This window comes from Parambassis ranga, chromosome 7, assembly GCF_900634625.1.
Source record: "Parambassis ranga chromosome 7, fParRan2.1, whole genome shotgun sequence".
Lineage (NCBI taxonomy): Eukaryota > Metazoa > Chordata > Actinopteri > Ambassidae > Parambassis > Parambassis ranga.
In genome coordinates, this window is record NC_041028.1 from 11,325,605 (window position 1) to 11,349,541 (window position 23,937).

The 23,937-nt window shown below is 40.5% G+C and overlaps 4 protein-coding genes across 4 annotated transcripts; 2 read left to right on the top strand and 2 right to left on the bottom strand.

Annotated features, from left to right (window-relative positions):
- Positions 1-1,597: 1,597 nt before the first annotated feature.
- LOC114438820 (neurexophilin-2-like) lies at positions 1,598-4,675 on the top strand. Its single transcript, XM_028410400.1, has 2 exons — positions 1,598-1,654; positions 3,833-4,675. The coding sequence occupies exons 1-2, from the start codon at positions 1,598-1,600 to the stop codon at positions 4,673-4,675; spliced, it is 900 nt and encodes a 299-aa protein (XP_028266201.1).
- An 831-nt stretch (positions 4,676-5,506) lies between these two features.
- Positions 5,507-12,217, top strand: LOC114438471 (serine hydroxymethyltransferase, mitochondrial-like). Its single transcript, XM_028409852.1, has 12 exons — positions 5,507-5,598; positions 6,445-6,630; positions 8,134-8,213; positions 8,347-8,547; positions 8,875-8,956; positions 9,064-9,186; positions 9,283-9,422; positions 9,540-9,702; positions 9,887-9,986; positions 10,252-10,407; positions 10,884-10,991; positions 11,171-12,217. The coding sequence occupies exons 1-12, from the start codon at positions 5,566-5,568 to the stop codon at positions 11,296-11,298; spliced, it is 1,500 nt and encodes a 499-aa protein (XP_028265653.1). The 5' UTR covers positions 5,507-5,565; the 3' UTR covers positions 11,299-12,217.
- A 1,944-nt stretch (positions 12,218-14,161) lies between these two features.
- On the bottom strand, positions 14,162-17,376 carry ndufa4l2a (NDUFA4 mitochondrial complex associated like 2a). The gene is made up of 5 exons (XM_028410170.1): positions 17,144-17,376; positions 16,827-16,980; positions 15,641-15,726; positions 14,877-14,937; positions 14,162-14,755 (listed from the first exon to the last, which is right to left on the bottom strand). Exons 2-5 carry the CDS (start codon positions 16,869-16,871, stop codon positions 14,699-14,701), a joined length of 249 nt encoding a protein of 82 aa, XP_028265971.1. The 5' UTR covers positions 16,872-16,980; positions 17,144-17,376; the 3' UTR covers positions 14,162-14,698.
- A 2,007-nt stretch (positions 17,377-19,383) lies between these two features.
- actr5 (actin related protein 5) lies at positions 19,384-23,937 on the bottom strand. Its single transcript, XM_028409951.1, has 9 exons — positions 23,549-23,937; positions 23,019-23,257; positions 22,765-22,934; positions 22,337-22,554; positions 22,104-22,265; positions 21,644-21,748; positions 21,320-21,459; positions 20,992-21,124; positions 19,384-20,428 (listed from the first exon to the last, which is right to left on the bottom strand). The coding sequence occupies exons 1-9, from the start codon at positions 23,930-23,932 to the stop codon at positions 20,102-20,104; spliced, it is 1,878 nt and encodes a 625-aa protein (XP_028265752.1). The 5' UTR covers positions 23,933-23,937; the 3' UTR covers positions 19,384-20,101.

The window sequence follows — 23,937 nt, forward strand, 5'->3', positions numbered from 1 at the left end:
AATTTCAACAGTGCTCAAGACTCATTTAAATCTTGGCTATGAAAACCAATATAAGAATATCAGACTCTATCTAACTGATCCACAATTAGTTTATAATAAGGGCACAAATATATCAAGTCTGCCACAGTTTTTTTCTAATGCACAAATATATTTGATTTTAAATACAATTTATACTGGTTGTACAATTTAGGCCCGGGGATCACAAGGGAAAATGCTGTCTTGTGTGAAACACATTAGAATCTTATGGGAACCAAAAACTAATAGCACTATATAAAGTGGCACCCAGCAGGAACGGAGTATTCTGAGGCAACGCCAACTTTTTCAACTCTCACACAAAGGCCTGACATATTTCTGTGTACCAACAAATATACACACAATAATATCATAATAGTATACCATACTAATACTAATTAGTCTGTGAAATGTCAAGACCCTTACACAGAGAGCTATAGCATCTATACAACTACTGTATATTCACCTTAAGAAAAGCCAAGTGACTGCAAGGACAGACACAGACTTGCCCACTGGGCCCTGGTGTGGTCACACCATTAAATTGACTTGACTCGACTCTTCTTGTTGCTGTTTGTTTCATTGTTTTTTTCATCATGACTTTTCCAACTACATATACTGCATCTTCAACCAGCTCAGCATCAGCTATCCTTAGCTTTTCTAAGGTTCCATGTAATATGAAATTATAACTGTAATGTTTGGGTGGTATGATCTCTTGGTAAATCTTTGGCCATGCAGTCTGAAAAAAGAAGCAATCTAAAGAGTCAAAGGCTTGTGTTCAGAGTAAAAATCAATCTTGAAAACAGTTCCAACATTTCTTACAATTATCCCATTTTTAGGTATAGCAAAGATTTACAGTGTTTGTTTTGATAGTAAGAGTATTTGGCCACAAGCTGCTTTAAAAGCTTGAGGTCGAAGCAAACAATTACACAGTAAGAGTCTCATTAGGCTTCTTTATTTAAGACATAACTGGTAAGTATACTTGCACTGATGTGTTGCTTTGAAATTCCACTGATGGGCTCTGCTGGTGAATCTCACCAGTTGTCAGTAATTTTTTTTTACATTTCCCGGTGAGATCCTTGTCATTTTGTCAGCCTCCCTGTGGCTAAAGTATGCAGGGACAGCGGGAAGGGCTGTCAAACTGAGCCTGCCTGAGAGCTCCTTTTCCCGGGTTGATGAGTCATAATAAGGGCCAGCCAGGTGTTGAAAATGAGCAGGGAGGCAAGTGAGCTGTGTGTGTGTGTGTGTGTGTGCATTAATGTTTACAGTGCAACATTTTTTGTTATGAATTACCATACAACAAATTTGAAATATGCTTCCCTGTGGTACAGTGAGTGCATTTTAGGTTTTGATCATGTGTGTGTGTGAGTGGTTGAGAGAGAAAACAGCAGGAGAGAGAGAGTGAGATGGTGGGAGGGAGAGGGAGAGCTGAGCTGGGTGTTCACTCCAGATCGTGGGGATTTTTGAGTCTCTCACTGTGGAATGTCTTCTCTACTTTAGAAGTGAGTGTAGGCATTAACTCTGTAAATCACTCGAGCAGATTGCCTCTAAGACAATTCAGCTCTGGATGGAGAAAAAGTGCTGCAGGATGAGGGCTCTTTGTTTGAACTTTGCCATCACCTGTCTCTGGCTTCTTCCTTCATCGGTGAGTAAGATCCGTGACTCTGTTCCTAAAGCTGTGCTCATTATTTGCACAAACCTTGTTGCTGTGAGACTTGGAAGTGTTCATTCCCTGATTATATGCATGACTAATTAGTGAAAGAAATGGGTTAGAATTTAATTCTTGTCAAAGAAGTCATTTCAATTTCTCTCCCTTCATCATATTGCAGCAGTGTTGCACAATCAATCAGCTGTTTTTCTATTAATTTGAGATAAACCAATATGCACCACTGATTTTAAAACTCATTTTATGTTTGTTTTAAAATGACAGCTCATGATGTAATTTTGACAGATTTCAATTCCAAATTTGCCCTTTAAGATAAATTAATAAATAAATGATTCTTTTTAAGTATTGGAAAATGTGTACTGTTGTATTCATTGTGGTGTTTTTATGTGTAACACAAGCCTTCATATTTTGGCGATTCTTGGTCAGGGTTTTACTGTTAGACATTTAGACAAATTTAGACATGATAGATCTACCACCACCACAATTTCACTTTGTTCTTGTGAGAGCTGTAATTCTCTTTCGGGTATAATTGTAATTTAATTTGCTCTTCTGTCTTTAATCTAACTTTCTCCACTTTCTCAATTGCAACATCCGTAACATTGAAGTTGTGGAGTGAAAATCTCAAAGCACCCAAATTTTCTGCTTTATTACTTGAACTAAATGACTGTGCAGTCTTTGTCAGCTTAAAAAGGTTTCATCACCCTGGCCTGCAGCGGTGTCGTTTCATTGTTTTGTTAAGTCTTAAAAAATGTTTCTTTAACTGTAACTTCTTAGCCATTGGCAGGAATGTTCTCTCTGTCCTCAGTTCTCCTCTCCGGCGTCCTGGCTTTGTTGCCTCCGCAGGTGCTTTTGCACATGTTGTGCTTGCATCCACTCCACCAGCACCGCTGTTGCTCAGTTGCACTCAATGCTGGCATCTTGACACTGAGCTAGTGACACGGCTGTCACACTGTGGGCTCCAATTAGGATAGGTGAGAGCAGCACATAGCTGGGGGCTTAGCTTGTAACAATAAGCACAGCTGGAGATTGCTTGGTTACCTGTGAAGGGAGATTGGCACACAGAGGTGAAGTGTTTTGTGGTGATGAGGATCCTAATGAGGGACACTAGGAGGAGTTTATTCAGAAATATGGGGCAGAATCATTCTAAACCTCCTCCTGTCTTCAATACATTATGATGAAAATAGAAAGCAGGACCAGTGTGGAAGCTTTTGCACAACTTCATATTTCACCTAGAGAAGGAGCTGGATGCAGACAGCCAGGCCAATGCAAGAGCATGCACTACAGACATCTCAACTGTTGACATGAAATCTCATTATCTCAGCACCATAGGACAGTCTTCTTTAGATTGTTTGCAGAAACATCTGTAATGTACATATGTAGTCCAGGCAAGGCAACTTTACAGATATAAAATCAGAGAATTCATTTACAGAGAAGAACTCACTGTCTGCGCTGACTACATAATGGAGCTGTAGCCCAAAAATGTGCATTTTTCTGGATTTTTTTCCAATGTTTTGAAGTGAAGGGTTCAAACAATATATATTAATAACATTACTGTATGCATGTTTTATTATACATACATACATTGTAGCTCTACATGTCAACTGTAAAGAGAATCTCTGCAGTATCAGTCACATAATTGTCCTTATTAATGACTGATGGGCATTTTCATCTTTTTAAAGGACAAAACAGTAGACGGTTGCCTGGCTTTGTCAAGGTCACTATGAAAGGAGGAGTTAACAAGGGAGTGAAGAGTGTGTGAGGACAGCCAGCCAGATTAAAATGTGCTAATGTCAGGATGAATATGATATGGTGTGTGGGTGTGTGTGCATCTTCCTTGTTACTATAGTCCTTGCCTGAAGGAGATAACCTATTGATCACATTCAAGTCATCCTGATTGCGAGGACTGCACACATTGAAGAATAATTGTTTTAATTGATTATCTGCTGGCTTACATTGCACCTCATCAACCTGCCTCTCACACTCCTGGTGGCCAAGGCCTTCTTGTTTCTCATCTTTCTTAACCCTTTGTGCATTTCAATAGATTCTGTGTACAGATGCATTTAAAGAAATCCTTCAGACACATACAAAACTAAATTTTGATGGAGAAAAAAAAACATTCAGTGGCATAATTAAGTACTAATGTTTTGCTCTTTGCAGGTCCAAGAAACCTCCAAGCCTTTGGATTCTCAGAGCCAACAGTGGAAGGAGGAAGAAGGAGGAGGAGAAGATGCTGTGGGAGCCTCACTGAAGGTCAAACATGTCTCCAAAGACTTACAAATCATCTCCACCAAACATAAAACACCTGCTTACGGCTCACTCGGCCCATATGGCTGGCCTCAGAACTTCTCACAAGCCCTGGATCAGTACCTGTACCGCCCCCCTCCCAAATCTAAACCTCCTGCCAAAACATCTCCAAAGGCCAAGAAGATCCTAGGCTGGGGGGATTTTTACTTCAATGTGAAAACTGTCAAGTTCAGCCTCCTGGTAACAGGGAAAATTGTGGACCACATCAATGGGACGTTCAGCGTGTACTTCCGTCACAACTCATCACGTCTGGGAAACATATCTGTCAGCATCGTCCCACCCTCCAAATCTGTAGGATGGGAGGTTCTGGATCCTGCAGCTCTGAACACTTACATCAAAAATTCTGTCCTGCTTCCGGATCTGACATCCCAGCTTCAGACCCCCCCACAGTCTACCAGCTCCACTCCACCTGAACAGCAGAAGCATCAACAGGACATGATGATGGTGACAGAACTCAACTGCCGGATTGAGTACCAGAGAACCAACAGGTCCAAGAAGACCAAACCCTGCATGTACGACCCAGGCCAGACCTGCTACTCAGAGAACACCCAGTCACAGGCGGCCTGGATCTGTGCCAAACCATTTAAGGTTATATGCATCTTCATCACATTCACCGGTACTGACTACAGGCTGGTCCAGAAAGTTTGTCCGGACCACAACTTCCAAACAGAGCAGAACCAGCAGCACTTTGGATGACGGGTTCTGAGAAACAGAGAAATCTGACTTTTCACAACATCATCATCACCAAGCCTACATTTTTCAAAACAGATTCAAAACACTTTCAACCTAAAAAAGATATTTAAAAAACAATATTTCAACCTTCCACTGAGTGTGAGCCAGACGTAGTAGTCTTATGTTGTTGTCTGTCTCACCCACCGAAGGTTGATGAGTGACTTAAATTGTGGTGGCACTTCATATTTTAGGAATTTTGTTTTCTGTATATACATTAAAGGAGCAAATTGTAATATTGTAAATGAAAGAAAATGAAATAAAGTTATCAACAGAATGTGAAGAAATAATATTTATAAGTACTACGTATTGTGATGATTTGCAGTTAAATTGCTAATCAGCCTTAATCAGATGCCACTTTGCTAATCAGCTAGCATGCTGGCATACCCGTGCATAACACACTTTGTGCCAGTATGATGATCTGCTGGAAAAACTGTGTGATATTTTGTTAACACAATTATGTGTAATTATCACACACCGTGTCATGATGAAAGGCAGCTCCAGTGTCTTGCTCTATTTAACAGCAGCACCATTCAACAAACTACAACTTCATTACAAATTGCTCCTTTCATAGTTTTCCTTCCAAATTATATTCATTGATTTCTGTAATTAAAATCATAATAACAACAACATAGGGGGCAGAGTTTGTTGCATTATTTAAAACATAGGCTGTTTTGTTTAGTATAAAAACAGTTTGAAACAGTTTGATACAGACCAAGATGATATACTAGTAGATATAGTTTTATCAGTGACACAAAGTACGCATGTCCCTGCCCCCTCTAACTGCTACTGATTTTACCTTCACCCTTTGTACCTTGGAGATTTTCTGTTTCCACAAGCCCTCAGCTGTCACAGACATGCTTTATCTGTCGTTACGGCAAACATTAAGGGTAAGTGCAGTTATTTAATCAAGAGCTGTAAATTACTTGTAACTAGGTTGACTTGTCACCTCACCCCTAAATGGATGGTTTGAAGATATATACATAAGTTCCAGTTCAGTCCAAAGACAGAAAACAGGCAGCTGCTTGTATCATAATAAGCTCTGTTTAGAAAATGTTTTACTTTATACGCTCTGCACTCCATGCAAGTCTTATTATACTCAAGGCTTAGAAAACATAATGAAAACAAAAGATGAAAGGAGACTCACTTGAACATTATATTTATGCTTGAATAGTAATCTGTGTATTAGGCCAACGTAACACACAGTTACATAACTATCATGCAGCTACAAGCTGGCGTCCACAAACAACACCCTGATAACTAAGTCACTGCATGCCTGGCAAGCTCACATTCACTTTTCATGTCCAAGGTTTTCTGTAACTGCTCCATTGAAAAACACGTTTGCTTCCTTACTGCCTTTCATTTAATGGATTGTTTAGAACATCAAAAGACGCATTATTATAACTCCCTTATTTTCAAACCCCTGGTGCAAACTATTATAATTCTGAGTGATGAAAGTGTTTTTGTGCTGGCTTGTTCTTCATAAGGGGTTTAAAAGACACCAAAGGAGTAACAACAACAAAAACTTTTTACCCTACACAGACAATGGATAATGGAGATTCGTATCACATGTTGACTCTGTATTTGTCTCCTGAAGAGGTTTTTTTTAAAGTCTGAGTTGTTACAAACAGCAACATCCAGGGCTGTTTGTAAGAATGGTCCTATATTCAAAATGTGGACAGTTAATCATTGCCTGAAAAGATTCTAATGTGTTCATTCATCTACCCGTGCTGCAGCCTCTTTTCCTAAGGGTTCCAAGGTGTCTGAGCAGAAAGGGGCAGATCACATGGAGACGAAGTGTCAGCAGCACTGTCGGGTGGACAGGTCAGGAAAGCCTGGCCCAAGACGACCCAGAAATGTGGAGTCTGCTGCAGCAGGAGAAAAACAGACAGTGTAGGGGGCTGGAGCTGATTGCATCAGAGGTGAGACATTAATGAGACAGAAGCATGATAATTAGAGTTACATTTCATACACCTTCAGTGTAAAATCAGCATTCAGAAATAGGTCAACTGATCCATGACCACCAGCCTGATGATAAGAAAGGGAAGTGACTGTTTTAATATTTGCACTGTGTCTTGCATCAGATATCAGGTGTGTGTGTGTGTGAAATTAGAACTGGGGAAACAGATGCTTGTTTTACACTGAACTTTGGTGAGATTGTAAAAAAGGAGCATATATTTAAAACCACAGGACCCTCACACCACACATACTTACAATATTGCAGCGAGTATGATGTTAAAGACGTTTTGTTCTGCATGTTGCTGGCCTGCAGGACAGGAGAAAAAACAGTGTTGGTTGACCTGTAATTTAATCTAACTGCAGCAAAGCTGTTCACACTGTTAATATTGACGATGTATCTAATTATCTCCAACACTCTCCTGTAGATAAAAGCATGGAACTGCTTTGGCAGTAAAACCGCATGTCGACTGAGCTCTAGATTTCAGATTTTTAAACAGTTTTGTTCAGTTGAGATTTTCCTTTGCCTCTTTGAAAGTCACTGACTTCACAGGTTTGATAAATGGAAGCTGCAGGAGAAGAAGGGATCTTTCATTCCTATATTTTCCAGCAATTATGAATCGATATCTGAAGGATTTTCATCTTCTCAGGCATATGCTGTCATTTGCTGCTGCATGCTGAGTCCCAGAGGAGAGCCCCACCATCTTTTTTTTACTCTAGGAACACAGTCAAAGGATCCTATTAGGTTTCCTCATTTAAGTCCTTCATTGATCCCACATTTCTAAGCTGAGAGAGGGTAAGAGTGTGCCGATCATATGTAAGTGTTTCCATGTGTCAAGACGGTGTTTTAAAAAGTCATAGAAAGAGATTTATGTCACATGGGGGACTGGTTTAAACCCCACTGGAGTGATTGAGGGATCCCTGAGTGGTGACAGGTTGGGTATGATAACAAGGCAGAGGGGGCGGCTCAGGAGGAGAGACATAGAGAAAATGAGCTGAGGTGAGAGTGGGAGAAAAAAAGGGATTGAGACAGGGAGGAAAAAAAAATACATTCATTTCCCTTTCTGCAGCTCAGTCTCTGACATTTGACATAGTGCTGAAACCCACAGAGACTCAGAGCTGGTTAGATTCTTCTATATTCAGCCCTTAATTTGACTTTTAATACCGCTTAATATTTTCAGACAAGCTTATTCAACAGACATTCTCGACATTCAAGGCTGTGATTAATCCTCTTTAACTTTTATGGGTCATATTTCATTTAACATGTTGTACTTATTATTATTATTATTACCATGTAGGCAAAACATTTAAATGCATATCGACCATCTTCAGTTCAAAAAAAGAGGTGGGGTGTTCAGTCTCACTTCTCCAAGTACATAATGGTTATATTTGGATGGTGGCAGTGTTATACAAGCACAGTAAAAAATGCACAGTGTGGATGGTGACAGTGTACTTGTTTGTCCTGTCAGAACTTCTGCAGCCGTGCAGCACTGGAGGCACAGGGCTCCTGTCTGAACAACAAATACTCTGAGGGGTACCCAGGACAAAGGTAACAAAGCAGAACATGCACTGTAACAATGATTGGTTTCTCTTTGCAAAGCACATGCAAGTCTGTCAAATTCTGTTTTAAAAATGTCTGTAAAGTGGGACCTCTGTGTGATCTGTTTCTTTGTCTTTCTCAGGTACTATGGAGGCGCAGAAGTTGTAGACCAGATTGAGCTGCTGTGTCAGAAGCGAGCTCTTACTGCTTTTGGTCTGGACTCAAATCTCTGGGGTGTCAATGTTCAGCCATACTCTGGATCTCCTGCTAATTTTGCAGCCTACACCTCTGTACTGCAGCCTCATGACCGCATCATGGGCCTGGATCTGCCTGATGGGGGACAGTGAGTGAATCTTTTACAGTGTGTTCTCAGTCAGTGGTGCTCAGAAATACTACATCTGTGTCTTACACAAATGTGACAAGTTGGAAAAGTTATCCGACAGTGAATACATTATGAGGTCCCATGTGGTTTTTAGACCAAACATTAGGTTGGATATAAAATGTATCCAACAAAACAACTCTTCCTTGTATGTAGTATAAAATGCCATTGACAACATAAAGACACGTTTTTATAGACTAGATGTTTGGAAGATATAGTAAATAGAGTTATAAATGGGTCAGAATAAAATGTGAACTGAATCCATCTACTTATTATTCTGTCATATTCTAGCCTTACGCATGGCTACATGACAGACACCAAGAGAATCTCAGCCACCTCCATTTACTTTGAATCCATGCCTTACAAGCTGGACGTGAGTATTTTTTAAATGGAGACAAACATTTAAATAAAAAAATGTGTGATGGATAAGGACACCCAAAGTATCTCTGATTGTACATTGAACATTTCCTTCAATATTAGCCAAAAACAGGTCTGATAGATTACGACCAACTGGAGAAGACAGCCCGTCTGTTCAGACCCAGACTCATCATAGCAGGAACCAGCGCCTATGCTCGCCTCATTGACTACGCTCGCATGAAAAAGGTGCCTCCTCTCAGGAATTTACAGTTACAGTTAAAGATGAAAGGATTAGGATAAAAACAGCTGGAAGGTATGTAGTGTCTGACTGTTGTGTTTCAGCTGTGTGAGGAGCTGAATGCCTACCTGCTGGCAGACATGGCTCACATCAGCGGCCTGGTGGCAGCAGGAGCAGTCCCTTCTCCTTTTCAGCACGCTGACCTCGTTACTTCCACTACCCACAAGTCTCTGCGTGGAGCACGGTGATAACCTAGACATTGATACAAATTAAAATACAAACAAAATGTTTAGTATTGTCATGAATCCAGTCAGGTTTATGAACCAAATAGAGTTTAGGCTTCCTTTCTTCTGCTCTGCAGGGCCGGCCTGATCTTCTACCGTAAAGGTGTGCGCTCCGTGGATAAGAAGGGCCGGGAGGTGCTCTATACCCTTCAGGACAGAGTGAACTTTGCAGTGTTCCCATCACTTCAGGGAGGACCTCACAACCATGCCATTGCGGGTGTGGCAGTTGCCCTCAAACAGGTCTAGCTATTCATTTTATTAATCAATCATTCAATGATGCAACTTCAATAAGAGGGAAAATCAGAACATTCTGAACACTGGCTTCATTTCAGCAGCTCATGTATAAAACATAGCAGTAGTTGTCATCTGGAGTAGCCTGATATGGTCTTTCTCTCTTTACGCAGCATCATTTCTGTCTCTGCAGGCTTCCACTCCCATGTTCAAACAGTACATCGCTCAAGTGCTGCTAAATGCCAAAGCCATGGCCAATGCTCTGCTGAAGAAAGGCTACACTCTGGTTTCAGGTAATGACTTTTTTATGATTTAAAAAAAACATGCTGTATGTTTTCCAATTATAATTATTCTCCACCTGGATTCAGCATCTAACCTATTACTGCATTTCTACCTCTGAGGCAGATGATGCAACTACTCTTGGATGTGGATTTCACTCACTTGCTCAGACCTAATTAGAATCCTTTTTTTCTGACTTTGGGAAAGTTAACTTTACTTGACAGCTAAATGGAAAAAGCAATTTTAAAGAGATAGTGAAGAATTTCTCCTTACCTTTAGGTGGAACAGACAACCACCTGGTATTGGTTGACCTTCGACCTAGAGGGATGGATGGTGCTCGGGCTGAGAGGGTCCTGGAGCTGGTGTCCATCACTGCCAACAAGAACACCTGTCCCGGAGACAAGAGCGCACTCACTCCAGGAGGACTCAGGCTGGGTACATAAGTTAAAGTGACCGCTCACCTTAAATTAAAATATTTGTGTTATACACATTTCACACTAAACACTAAATTTCGCACTAAATGCCAAAAACAGAAGTGACTCAACAATGTTTTTCCAGAAATTATGGTTCCTAAAGAAAATCAACAGACCTTGTTGTGAGTATTTCCTGTCAAAATTCAACCACATCTCAGTGGTGTAAGTTTGACGTTTTTTGGGGTGAAGTGTCTCTTCAGTAAAAGTAAAGCTTGCACAGACACTCTTCTAAAATTGAGTATTCTGGGTAAAGAGCTGCAGGAAAGGAGGTCATTTGGACTGAATCTGTCAGCCAGGTTGTCCTCATTCCTGTGTCATACTGGATCCTTTCTTCTTGCTCTGAATGTCGGCCTGATGTATGCGTCTGTGTGTCCTCTTGTCCTGTCAACATGTCTCTCAATAACAGTAGTCTTTTTTCTTTTTGTGACTGTCTTACAGGAGCTCCAGCTCTGACTTCTCGACAGTTAAAGGAGGCGGACTTTGAGAAGGTTGTGGATTTTATTGATGAAGGGATTCAGATTGCGCTGGATGTGAAGAAGAAGACCGGTGAGAGAGTTTGACTGTTTTGTGTGGGTGTGGGATTTGTCCGGGGAGAGTGGTATAGTTTATGTACATGGCGACATATTATTTGCTGACTAGACTTTGAAATGCTTTTAACTGAGATGGTTTATTAGCTGGGACAGAAAAGAAGTGTGGATTTTTTTAATTTATCTGTCCCCCTTCAGGAAACCAGACTAGCTTCAAGTCCTTCCTGCTGGAAGATGCAGAGACAAAGACACGCATCGCAGGGCTCCGCCAGCGGGTGGAGCTATTTGCCAGGCCCTTTCCAATGCCTGGATTCACTGACCACTAAAAAACACCACCACCATTATACAGCTGATCTAATAGACTTTTTGAGAAAGCTACCATGGTAACAAGCATTGTCTCAATGTGCTGTATTGTAAGAATCTGTAATGATATAAGCCTGTATAGATGTGTCAACCTCCCTTTCGGGGAGATCTATAAGTGATTGCTTGGCCTGTGTAGGGATGCTGTCTGGATTTGTCTCAAGGCAAAGATGAGGACAGCAAACAGCTGACAAAGAAAACATGCAAATCAATGAAAAATGAACAGATGATTTGCTTCTTTGCCACCTCAGACATATAGGCTGTTAATACTTGCACCAGTTTAACTTCATGTTTAATATATTAGGACAGATGATTTAAAAACAGATCATACAGTAAATATTATTTCATCTGATTATCTAATTGTTATGTGCCACATACAAAACAACCCTGAAGTACAAAAGTCTGTTTGTTCCTTTGGAACATCATAACCTAAACAAACTGTTGAAGTGAAATGTTTAATATGTTGTAATAACATGCTGACTTGACGCTTTAAAACTTGTGTTGTGTAGGCATGTGAACAGAGCAGATGGCCATTAACAGAAGCACAGGAACTTGATTGGCTCTGGTGCATTTTTCCCTTTCTGCGCTGAAAGCTCTGTTGTAGCACAAAGCTGAGGAGGACTTTAAGTGTTTTGTTGGTATTTCAGTGTTCATCAACATAAGCCTGCATGAGAGCTCTTATCCACATCAGGCTTTATGTCACACCCTGGGAAACTCACAGCAGCTGTGTTGAAATTAACAGAGCCAGGGACAGAGACAGGTTCAGCCACCCAACCACAAACCCAGAAGCACTTAAACAGCACAAACATGTTGTGCATCTTCATCATAACCTCTGAATAATGGATAATACAGATCGTAATTGCAATAAAAGTAAAACTGAATGTTTTTGTCATGCATGCATGCTGCTGTTGTTCGACTTGATAATGAGGAGGAGGATTTATGTTTATGGTAAAAGAAGGGAGGAGCATCTTCAGATTTTATAAACACTCTTCCATGCTAAGCTGCTGGAATTTCCTCCAGTCATTTCCTCTCACTGTCAACTTCAGGGAACAGTCCAGAAAAGGAAAATAAATAAATACTGATCCCTAAACAGTGAGTGATCTGTTAGGAAGACTTCCAAAGCTCCCCCACCTGGAAATTTGTCCAATTTGACTTCTTATTTCCACCAGATAGGAGCCCATATTGTTAACGAATGTTTTGTGGCTACAGTTAAAATGATCTGTCTCCTCTTTGACAAACATTAACACTGTTCTCTAGTTTAGTCTTTATGCCTGCACCTCACACAAACACAGTTTGTTTATTGTATACATGAGAAATGAGAGCGTTGTGTAACATCATCATCAGCTCTCCTCACTAAACCTTCACAACTTGCTTTTCTGTTTATGTAAATCCTCCATCTCTCACTGTTTCTTCACAAAAAGAGCTGGGCTCCTCTATCTTTCACTCTGGGATTAAATAATAATCTAATATATATATATTTTTTGGAGTTGGAACACGAGGAACTGTTGCTGTTTGATAATTGCTTCACTGTAGAACTAAATGGACTTTTGTTTTCAGTGTGTTCATCTTAGCTGTTTGGATGAGGTTTATTGCTTCAGTTGTTCTCCCTCCATAGAGACCAAGCAGCTGAATGTACGGGTCAAAGGTCAATGACATTCTCAGCTCTGTCGTCAGAAAGCACACACAAACATATCCGAAGACACACAAACAGCTTCGCAACACAAATAACTACTCATCTGCTTCAACTCTGTGCCTCTTTCTCATGACCTAACAACTCATGTGTGCATGAGGTTTCAAGCTTTTAAATATCCTAAAGGAAAATTATTTAACCCCCCCCCTGGCCTGTGGGTCTCCAGGCTGCTTCTTACTGCCACATCCTTGTGGTGTTCAAAAGGAGGATTTCTTTTGATTGACCTTTGTTCTGCATTATTTGCCTCTTATAGAGAGTGTGTTAGAAGAAACACACGTCTTACTTGCAGTTTGTTTACTGCAGAGATCAGCCACAGCCTGTTTAGAAGCTAAATGGTGGCCTGAGCAGTCATTTCCTGTCTCTGTCACACAGGTGACACCACATGAACTTCTTTTATAGGAGACTAGCAGCAGGTCACGAGCCTGTGGACTCCATATGTGAACAAGAGCACAGATTCCCACCAATTCTGTCACCCAGTACTTACCAAACTAAATAAAGGAGCCAGTTTTCCCATGTCACATATCTCCCATTAATATACATTAGCCCAGCTTTTAACACATGATCAATCGGTATTATAGCATTTTTGGGACAGTGTTGAAATATTCAAATGTTTTTGCTTTTTGTTGTATGTAATGTAATGTAATGATGTATTTACAGTTTTAAGGATCCTTTTTGAAGTACAGCTATATCTGTTTAGTGATCATTTTTAGTTCTTGTAATACCACTTTAAGTGCATGTTTATGTTCTCATAAACATAAACATACTTCCATCTCACCTCAAAACAAAGAAACAAATGTTTATAACATAAATCATGTATAACCAGTAGTAGTCTAAGTACGAGCCAATGTTCTGTCCATGAACTGATGGAAATCTGACAGTGTATGTGGTGTACACACACTGTCAACATCATGAGGGGGAACTGCTCAGCATCCTGCCACTGCTGTCACTAATCAAAGACATCAGCCCCTCTCTCTCTCTCTCTCTCTCTCTTATAATCACACACACAACAAACACAAGCACATACGGCTCACATTAAATGTGTTTTAGATGCACCAGCTGCACTGCCGACAGACAGATCTGTTCCATCACACGTACTGATCATGTGGGTGTGGAAAAAGATCTGTATCTGACTCTGTGCAGGTGTTTGAGAAACTTTAATTCATTCATCAAATGAATCCAGCTGCATCATTGCTGACTTTAGCAGATACTAAACCTACAAGTTAAAAAGAAATACATGCGGCGTAGTTACATTAAATTACACACAGGGATGACATTAGGGCCAAACACATCTTTACCCACCACTCGCCTTAATTTGTGAATGTTGGTTGGGTCTAATACCTGGCCAGATATAGCATGTTGCTGTGGAACTGTGTATTTTACATTTATTTAGGTTTCTGGATGTCTTTTTCTCAAAGTCATATTTTGGAAGTCCCCTGATTGATTTTCATATTGCACAGACATAACTGAAGACTAATAAACATATAAAATAATGCACTCACAGGGAAGTAAGGATCCATAGATGTTGTATTGTCATGTAAGGAAGCAGGAAACAGTGCTGGGTGCTTTTACAAACAAACAGACCAAACCAAGCACATGCTCATGTAACATATAGACAAGCAGTGAAGAGAGAAGGGAGGAATTCCTCTGATTTTTTTTCCCTCTCTGGTTTGTAAGCTTTAGAAGTCAGGTCCTTCCTTTTTTAGGTTTTTGTAGTCTGTTGAGATGTTTACAAGCTAAGGGGGGAAAAAGGAGAAAGAACAAGTTAAATAGAAGCCAAATCATCATTATTTCAATCAATCACTAATCCTAAACAATTTAAATTGGTAAATACAAATGAGCGTATGTGTGCTGTACCTTGTACTGGTACGTAGGCTCAAGATTATTCCATGGTTCAGGGTTTCCAGTCTTGTTCCAACTAAGATATACAAATGCACACAGAATAAGGAAAAAATTATATAACCTGAGAGCTGACCATTAAAGGTAGGGTAGGAGATTTTGAAAACTCAGTGAGTCAGCCAGATTTTAAAAGTAAACACACGCCCCGTTCTCTCTGAGCTCATCCCAAAGCCACGCCTCCCAACCAGTCTGTGACTTCGGCCATCATGCACGTACCTCTCTGATGCGCGCAGAGCAGGAAGAGAGTGACAACCAGCCAACTCTATGTTTTTAGCGTTTTATAGCTTCCACAGATGATTAATATTCTTCGTTTTAACGCGAAACTGCCGAACTAATTGGTTGCTATCGGATTGTAAAGAGAAGTTACACTAATTTAACAAAAAGTGCATCAGAAGGAAATCTCACCTTTAACTGTAGCACCTAACTGATCATTGATCACTGATCATTCATCATTGCATGCAAAGATATATAAAAAATAAAAAGAAGCAAAGAAAACTTGAACTTAAACTAAACTGTTTTGTTCAGCTGAGAAACATAAACATAAACCTGTATTCCAGTTAGAACTTAAAACTAACAGAGGAAAGACAGGCGGAGGTGGTCATCCTGTATTGGGGCTGTTGTCACTCTTTGGAGGTTGCAGAGAATATTTCACAATAAACAGCAAACAGTGAGCAATTCATTCAATCATTATTTAACATAACATCAGTGAAATTGGTCCTTACGTAACATGGGGTCCTCTGGCCAACCGGACCAGATATATAGATGCTCCACACATTCCCAGACAGATAAAGAAGAACTGTGGGATAAGCTGAGGAGAGACAGACATCATCATGAAAGTCAGCTTCATGCCTGCATAAATGTACACCAGTAAAAATCATAATAATGTTTACCAGTGTGCAAGCTAATGACAGCTGATGAGTTGTTAAGTGTTTAATGCAAATTATTGCAATTGTATAAATACAAATGAGAAAGTTTTAATGATCCTTCCATCTCCCTCAATATAGGTCTCTGTCTGACCAGCTGTCCATTCCTCTGGCTCATTCTCTGCCTCCACGGCAGACATTTTTAGGACTCTCTGGAACAGCCTGCCTCTGTCTCTTTATCTGCCTGTCTGTTTAACTTGATCAAGGAGGTTTGTAGGGTCTCACAGGGATTTGTTGCAGCTTCTCTCTCTCACTCTTACTGTCTGTCTCTCAGCATGTCTCTCTGTCAGAATGATAGACTAAATCAAGGAGCTCTAGTAGAGTCTCATAGGGATTTCCTCCCTGCAGCTCCCCCCCCCTCTCTCTCTCTCTTTTTCTCTCCTGGGAAGCCAATGACAAAAAGTTAAAACTCTGTCACTCTTTCCTCTGACAGCAGAACTGGTTAAAAATGCAGAAATAATCCTCCCAGCACCCTCCATTGTAGGGACAACTCGTATTTTTACATTTATTCCATCGAATCATTTCCTGACTGCTTACATTTTGTCACTTTAGATTTAGGGGGTTGTTTCAACAAGTCATGGATTAGTTTGTGAAAAATTAAGCAACTTAACCCACTAAATTAGAGCTAAAATAAGATTAGATGAAGCAAAATTTCACTTCTTAATAAGTGTCCTGCTTTGATCGGTTTATTTAGCAGTTAGAGAGTTAAAATAATAAAATAAATAAATAAATAAAGTGAACAGATTCATTTGTTGTGATAGTATAAATACAGACTTAACTAGACGTTATAGGCAAAAGTCCCAGCCGAGAACAAGAAACATTATTGGATTTATTTTAAAGACAGATCAGAGTTGAGCAAGTTTAGTTCTTATCAGTCATTGTAAAAAAAAACGATTGCTTATATTATTTAAAATAAACATGTTCAAATAAATTCAGGAAATTATGCAGATATTAAACATCTAAAATAAAGTAAAATGATACTTACACCAGGATGCCTCTTAGCATGCTCCACTGCTGTCCGAAATATCATTGCTTCAGTTTATACAGATTTAGCAACAACAGTTGAAGCACTATTCAAAGTCTTGTCATCAACAAGCTTTGCGCTGCCATGCACAGACAGGATTTAGACCTGTTGCTCTCTGTATGTGGAGACAGGAGAGAGAGGAAGAGGAGGAGGAGAAAGGGGTCATTTACATCTGATTACATTGTGTGGTCGGGTGATTGCACTGTGCTGGATGCTGTATAATAGTTTATTCAAAGTACAAGATTTCAATCTAGTAAATGCTCATTTAATGTACAAACCTTAGACACGTAATGCTTATATCCGGACACCACAATCACCTACGTTGTGTGAGTTTCTGCAGAAAGTTAGAGGATTGACTCCATCGTTTCCTTTACTAATACTTTTGGTCTTTTGGGAGCTGAGAAGAGGAAATGGTAAAGCATACAAACACTGTGTCCCCTTAACAGCCATCAGGGAATATCCATGTATCAGTTACACAAAAAGATGAAATACCCTCAGGAATGAGGCTCTGGTACATGTTTCATGCACAGATTTAGAACGAAACTATGAATGAAAAAAACCAATAAACCAAATCCTGGATTTAAGTTGAACTATTTTTTTGTGGCGTAAATCTGGGGTAAGAAAAAAAAACTGCTTTTTCCTGGTTAAGATTTACTGTTGTCTTGCAGCACTTATGGGACTGATTGATACTGACAGTAGAAGACCCACAGCTGTAGGTGTATGCCCCCCCCCACTCCCCCACTGTAACTGAAGATAAAACAAATGCAATTTAATTTGGTTCACTTTTAACTTCACAGGTCAGCATGTCCATCACATTATGTTCCAGCCACCACTGATGTCTGTTTCAGATTAGCAGCACTGAAGTCACAAGATGATTACTCAAAGAAAAGGGTATACATTCAGTAAGTGTGGTCAGGTGTAAATTAGCATTAAATAAAATGAACTGCAGCTCAAATGAAAACAACGAGCATTTGCAAAGGTAACAGCAGCGACTATTTTAACGACTTCATCAGCCACAGACAAGGCGCCTGCAAATGGTAACAAATCTCAAAATGAGACAGAGCCTGTCAAAGGATGCCTGTGAGTGTGTGTGGTAATGGTAGTCGGATCCTTTGGAAATGAGATCCTGGAACTGTCTTATGAGTGCCAAATGAGCCTCTACTGTGTCTGACCAAGACTCACATGCAGTGACTGTGTGCACTTTATTTACTGATGGAGAAATCAGGGACCATGTGGAGAAATGGCTACATCAAAGTATCAGTTCCCCCTATGTAAACATGCCAGCAGGACATTCTGCTAACAGGCCATTTTTACACTGCAATTTTCTCCCCAAAAAAAGGTGAATTATGTTGCTACTCCTAGATTTATTTAGACTATTTAAACTATGACAGTAATTGATTTTACACAGGAAAGAGAAGATTCAACAAGCTTCCCTGGCCATTAAAGTAACTTCATTGTGCATCTGTCACACCTCCAGGACCGGGTCGTTATTTTCTCCGCTGCACTACAGTACTATGTGACATGAGCTCAGCCCTGCCTGGTGTTCCTGCTGACCTAAAACTCTGCAGCTCACAGATAAATCCTCCTAATTGGACACTGGCCAGCTCTATGGCACAAACAGGGTTGGAGCAGGCTGGTTTAAAAATACACAACATCTGCATGGTGTACCCACAATATCCCTTGAGCTGTTTGGTGGGCAATTTATATAGAAACCCCAACTAATGATGACACTTATTGGTCATAGCAGGATGCATTTGACTTGTGCACACTGACATCTTGCACAGTGGTGAGTGCACACAAGAGAGAAAAACATGGCATGGATGAAGGAAAAAGCAGGTGTATACATGAATTAAAGTAGGCTCCATGATCAAAGACATGTCAATATGTCTTTGTATATTTTAAAAACTGATATTACACACCTGCTTGTTTATGGTGTTCTACATAACAGAAACTACACAATGGCATCTTTCAACAGTTGTTTTCTTTAACTAAATGTCATTAGCTGAAACGCAGTGTAGCCATAGAAATAAATCCTGTTACCCTCTTGTTAAATTTGAACCACTCACCCTGCAGTCTGTGTTGGCTCCGATTAGCCCCATTCAGCCCTGCTGGAGAAACCAGTTTTTTTTGTGTGTATAGTTGACAAGCTGCTGCATTCAGGAAAAGAAAAGCAAGCTGGTTGATGCTTTGAACCTTTCGTTGTGGTACACAAAGGAACAACAGCATTCAAACCTATAAGAAAGCTGCAGCTTTTCAGACTACTACCCTGAAGCTCGAGTTCACCTAATGTCAAAAACAAGAACATTGGTTAGAACATAAGCTGTTCTGTCTGGCTGGCATGGCAGCAGTGAATTTCCTTTCATCAACCTTCAGTTTAAAATTATCAACTAGAAATAATACTGCAATAATAATGTAGATGATAAAACTCATTTTATGTTCATCTCTGCCATCTAGTGGTGTAACAGTATAGTGCAATGCTTATTTTTCAGCCTTATTACAAAACCATTTATGAGGCAGCGTTGGTGGTTTTTATGATTCGTATACAGTAAATAATGTTACCCAGATCTCTTTGGATTTGACTGTAGGAGACTACAACAGTTAATGTTTTGTCACAAACACAATATACAGTAAGGGGGATCTGATGAAATGGTTGGACAAAATTCTAAAATTAAGACCGTTTGTGTGTGTTTAAAATTTGGAGGAAAATATATATCATTCATTTTTCTCTTAAATGTAGAGATGTAAGAAATACAGGAAAGAAAGGAAACTGTAAATCCTTTAAAGAGGTCAGTTCAGCTTTACCCAGTACACTTTCTTTTCAAGTCAATCAAAGGAAAACACAACAACCACATCTGGCAGTAAAAATAATTATTTAAGAAACAGCTTCTATATTCTCACTAGCCCTTACACATCATTCAATAGATGACTATTCAATATGAACAGTCTCTCGTGGTTCTATCGGACACAAAGAAAACAAAATATTTCTTTACAACATTATAAGAAGTATTCTCTGAACCAGAGAGAACAAGAGGATTTTCATTCAACATTATTGAATGGTGACTTTGACCTGAACCCTAACATCTACTGCTAATGTGCAGTATTTGTGATCATACAGTGTTTGCTTATACATAAGGCGGGAGATTTTCTATCATTCTGAAGCTCTTCAAAACAGAAAACAGTCTCCAGTCAAAGCTTTTACTGAACATTGCAGGATGCTAAATGGTGCCTGCGTGACTTTAGGAGGTTACCAATGCAGAATCAGCAGTGACAGTGGTAGAGGAGGGTATGAGGGCAGATGTGACAGTGGTGAGTGGTGTAGAAGCTACAGATGTCTGTAAAGTGGTGGGATCCACAGGGCGGGAAGGGACTTGTTTAGCGATCTTCATGGGAATAAGAACATTGGAAGCACAGTGCTCACTCAGATATGCGCCTCCTTTTTCCTCATATTCCTGTCTGCTGATCCATCCCTCAGAAACTCCTCCACATCCTCCAGGCAGATGCTCCAATGCCCAGTTGCGTGCTCCATACCAGGCGTCCAGGGCTGGCTGTGAAGCCATGGTCACCTAAGGTTTCAGAATTCAACTGAATAAGGCTTATTTAAGTGGTTTCTGTAGATTTTAGTCTCTTAAAATTTGTATTTTTCTCTCCAAAATTGTTTGTTAATTGTATACTTACAATAAACTTTGCTTTTGGCACATCCAAACATTGGTTTGCTCAATGCACTTTAAAAATCTTGTAGAATTTTAGCTACCATAGAATAGAATACCATAATTATGAAGATAATGTACATATGGTACATTATCTGCATAATTATGGTATTTTTTTAATGGTTGCTACAATCTAACCTGGCAAAAGTATGAAGACATTGTACAACAGTCCCAGCAGATGCGTGGGACAACTCCACTTTTTTTGTTTGATGTATAACTGCCAATTTACGTAAAGTAGTCCCTGTCTGTAGGAATAAATACAATAGGAATAATAGGAATAAAGCCACCTTTTTAATCTTAACATAATCCAAATCAGAAATGTGTATCTTCCAATTTACAGCTACAGAAAAATGATGCAAGTATTTGTAAAGTTAAGCCTGTATAATAAATAAAAAAAACAGTTAAGAATGAAGGCTTACCTTGAAGTGTGACTGGAAGGGCCTCATTGCCAGCAGTTCTCTCTCCACTCTCTCCTTCATACCAGAGTACTGCATGTTCCCTCCTGTCAGAAAAACGTTGCTCACCAGAGCCTCCTGCTGCTCTGGAGTGTACCTGTTTGAGAAAGTAATACAAGATACTGAATTTTAAAACAGCTTAATGTGATGAAAACTTGAATGTTTAGATAGATAAACTGTGGCACTTGTATGACAAAACCAATAAGGCAATGAGTGTGTGCTATGTGACCTGCCTGCATGTGTATGTAGTGCCACCTGCTGGTGTGTTCTCAGTTTTGTGTTCTATCATTACCTGGCCAGAACATACTGCAGCGTCTCCATCAGTCCCATCTGGTCCTCTCCAGTCAGTGAGGGCTGGAATAGGATCTCTGGGCATCGCAGACGCTCTGTACCAACAAACAGCTGGTGGTACTCTGCTATGTTGAATGCAGGCTGAAGTCATGTTCAAAAAAAAGAAGTGTAAACACCAAATGTTTTTTTATTTATTTAGTATAGCAAAGCAAAAACATGAAATTGGGCTGAACAGTAGTTTTCTCACAGATTATGTGACATATATAGCATCACCCTATAACCTTAATGAGGCTCCAAATATCTGAAAATAAGTCCAAGTTACTACCTGAACCACATTAGCAGATTTTTCTGGCAGCGTGTCCTCAGGGAAGTCAGAATCTATCAACACCGCTCCATCTCCGTCGTCCATTGTTTGCTCCAACTCCGTCACCTGGCAGAGAGCGATAGAACAGCCTCAGGCTTCATGTCAGCTCTAATGCATCCACTGCAGCAAGTGATCATATTGAGCCCTGCAGCACATTCAGGTTAACGACATGTCCATCCAAATAATTACTGGATTACATAAATCTGCAGTCTGCTGTGTCTCCAACGTTGATCAGCGGCTGTCATTTTTTGAGTAGAATACAGTCATGAGTCGTACATTCATTAAAATAAATAATAGTTGATAAATATTCTGATATCTGATATAACCACAAAACACTAAACAGATATACTCTCTTTGCTTTAAATGTAATGCTAAAATAAGGAAATTTAAAGCAAGTTTGATTTGGAGGAGCAACACCTACCTCCGTCCTTCCCTCTGCTCCATCATTCAGCAGTCTCTGTCTGCCCTGCTCTACCGCAACCTGCAGTTTGTTGATGTAAGACTGCAGCTCCTCAGCTGAGTCCATATTTAGTTCCACTAGACTCTTGTGAAACTGATCCAACAGTCCATCTTCCAGCAGCTCCTGGACACACAACACCCATTTAAAATCATATGGAACTGCCTTAAAAATGAGAAGATACAATAGATTCTTGCCTGTACTGCCATAAGTCTGTCCAGCCTTTCTTGGTCCTGTAGCAGCTTCTCTTCCCGCCTGCGAGCATTGATCTCCTGAAGTCGTCGAAGCTGCTGAGCTCGCCTCTCCTGCCTCTCCTCCACACTCACACAGCTGCCTGGTACCTTACCCGTGAAAGGAAGCTGCATACGATGAACTTCCTTCTCATAATACTCTGGGCTACGCCACTTTTCCAGCTCTGTGGAAAACACAGCACAGATGATATGCAAAGTGATGTGCAGTGTTATGGGCACACATAACACATAACACTCTGAGGAATCTTCAGCCACAAACTTGTAATTCATGTCTTCAATTTCTGAATATAGATTTGGGTTCTTCAACATATCAGGGTGGTGACCCTTCCCAGGCATGTGCATATATATGTTTTGATTGAATATACTTTCTGTACCTTCATGATAATCTGCAGCGATGTAGCTGTGCTCATGGAGCAGTTCCTCCATGCGGCTGAGTGTGATAGCAGCGAGGTGACCCGGGTACTTCAGCTGCAGAAGGCGCTGCAGGTAGGATGCTGCCTGGCTCCCAGCCACATTCACACGTTTACAATTGACTGCATCCAACCTATATTCAAAACCAAATCAAAAATAAACCAACTACAAAACAAGCTAAGAGTTTAAAAGTGTGTGCGCGCTTTGGGCTCCTCACCTGCCATTGATAACTGGCAGGATGTGTGAACAGTGGTATCCTGAGGACAGAATGATGCCGGTGTGTGGTAGCTGGAGGTTCTTTTTTGTGTTATTGTAGTAGAAACTGTACAAGCCATCCACGCCGTAGGAGATGTATGGGACACGGTAACACTCAAACAACAACTCTGACATCATCTGTCGACAGTGCAGGGGGTTGCAGGCCGCCTCTGTCAACACAATGGGATGTTCCACACAGCCCTATGAAACAAAGATGGATTCTCTGGTTAGCATCATGAGTAATGAGCAATGATGGAAAAGTCTGAAACATTAAAGAAACTTCAGCAGGTGATGGATACACAAACTGTGTAAGTACGTCTTTGTTGTATTCATTGTGTTGTCGTCATCACAAACCTGCCACCTTGCTTCAAAGACAAAGGTAACTTCTGTGTAAGTCATTTACACAGAGTCAGAATACGAACCTAAAACGATCTGTCTGTTTAATACTTATATTGAGGCAACATAAGCCCACAGTCACCGCCCAGCACTGACCTCTGAATTGATGCCCAGGTGTGTGAACACATAGTCAAAAATTAGCTCCTGAATCTCGAAGTTGACCACCACGTTTCGATCGAACTGACTCTTCAAAAGCCACCGCAGCGGCTCCAGGTTGGGAATGTCGTTCCCTATCTGTGTCTCACTGCGGCTGGCCCCTCTGCTGCGCGCCGCCACGGACCTGAACTCAAGCTGCGGAGAGTCCACCTCGGTTGCTGCAATTGCCCAGCCGGCACGGGTCTGGAAGGAGCCATTATCGATCACTATCGGTGCCGAGGTCGTAGTAACACATCCCGCAGGGAGCTCGAAAATCGGGTCAGGAGACGTTTTAGGGTCATGAAACGAGAAAATTTGACAAACCGCGTCTTCTTTGGAAGCCATATTGA

Bases quoted from the DNA above. Each gene is read 5' to 3' on its own strand.
- actr5 (XM_028409951.1), bottom strand. From the start codon at position 23,932: ATGGCTTCCAAAGAAGACGCGGTTTGTCAAATTTTCTCGTTTCATGAC. The intron at 22,935-23,018 runs GTGAGGAGCCCA...TTTTGAATATAG, and splicing joins CTGCCAGTTATCAATGGCAG to GTTGGATGCAGTCAATTGTA. The intron at 22,266-22,336 runs GCAAGAATCTAT...TTGTGTGTCCAG, and splicing joins ACAGACTTATGGCAGTACAG to GAGCTGCTGGAAGATGGACT.
- ndufa4l2a (XM_028410170.1), bottom strand. From the start codon at position 16,871: ATGATATTTCGGACAGCAGTGGAGCATGCTAAGAGGCATCCTGGT. The intron at 15,727-16,826 runs GTAAGTATCATT...GTCTCTCCTCAG, and splicing joins ATGCTAAGAGGCATCCTGGT to CTTATCCCACAGTTCTTCTT. The intron at 14,938-15,640 runs GTAAGGACCAAT...TGTATATCTTAG, and splicing joins GCCAGAGGACCCCATGTTAC to TTGGAACAAGACTGGAAACC.
- LOC114438471 (XM_028409852.1), top strand. From the start codon at position 5,566: ATGCTTTATCTGTCGTTACGGCAAACATTAAGG. The intron at 8,214-8,346 runs GTAACAAAGCAG...TGTCTTTCTCAG, and splicing joins GAGGGGTACCCAGGACAAAG to GTACTATGGAGGCGCAGAAG. The intron at 9,187-9,282 runs GTGCCTCCTCTC...GTTGTGTTTCAG, and splicing joins ACTACGCTCGCATGAAAAAG to CTGTGTGAGGAGCTGAATGC.
- LOC114438820 (XM_028410400.1), top strand. From the start codon at position 1,598: ATGAGGGCTCTTTGTTTGAACTTTGCCATCACCTGTCTCTGGCTTCTT. The intron at 1,655-3,832 runs GTGAGTAAGATC...TGCTCTTTGCAG, and splicing joins TCTGGCTTCTTCCTTCATCG to GTCCAAGAAACCTCCAAGCC.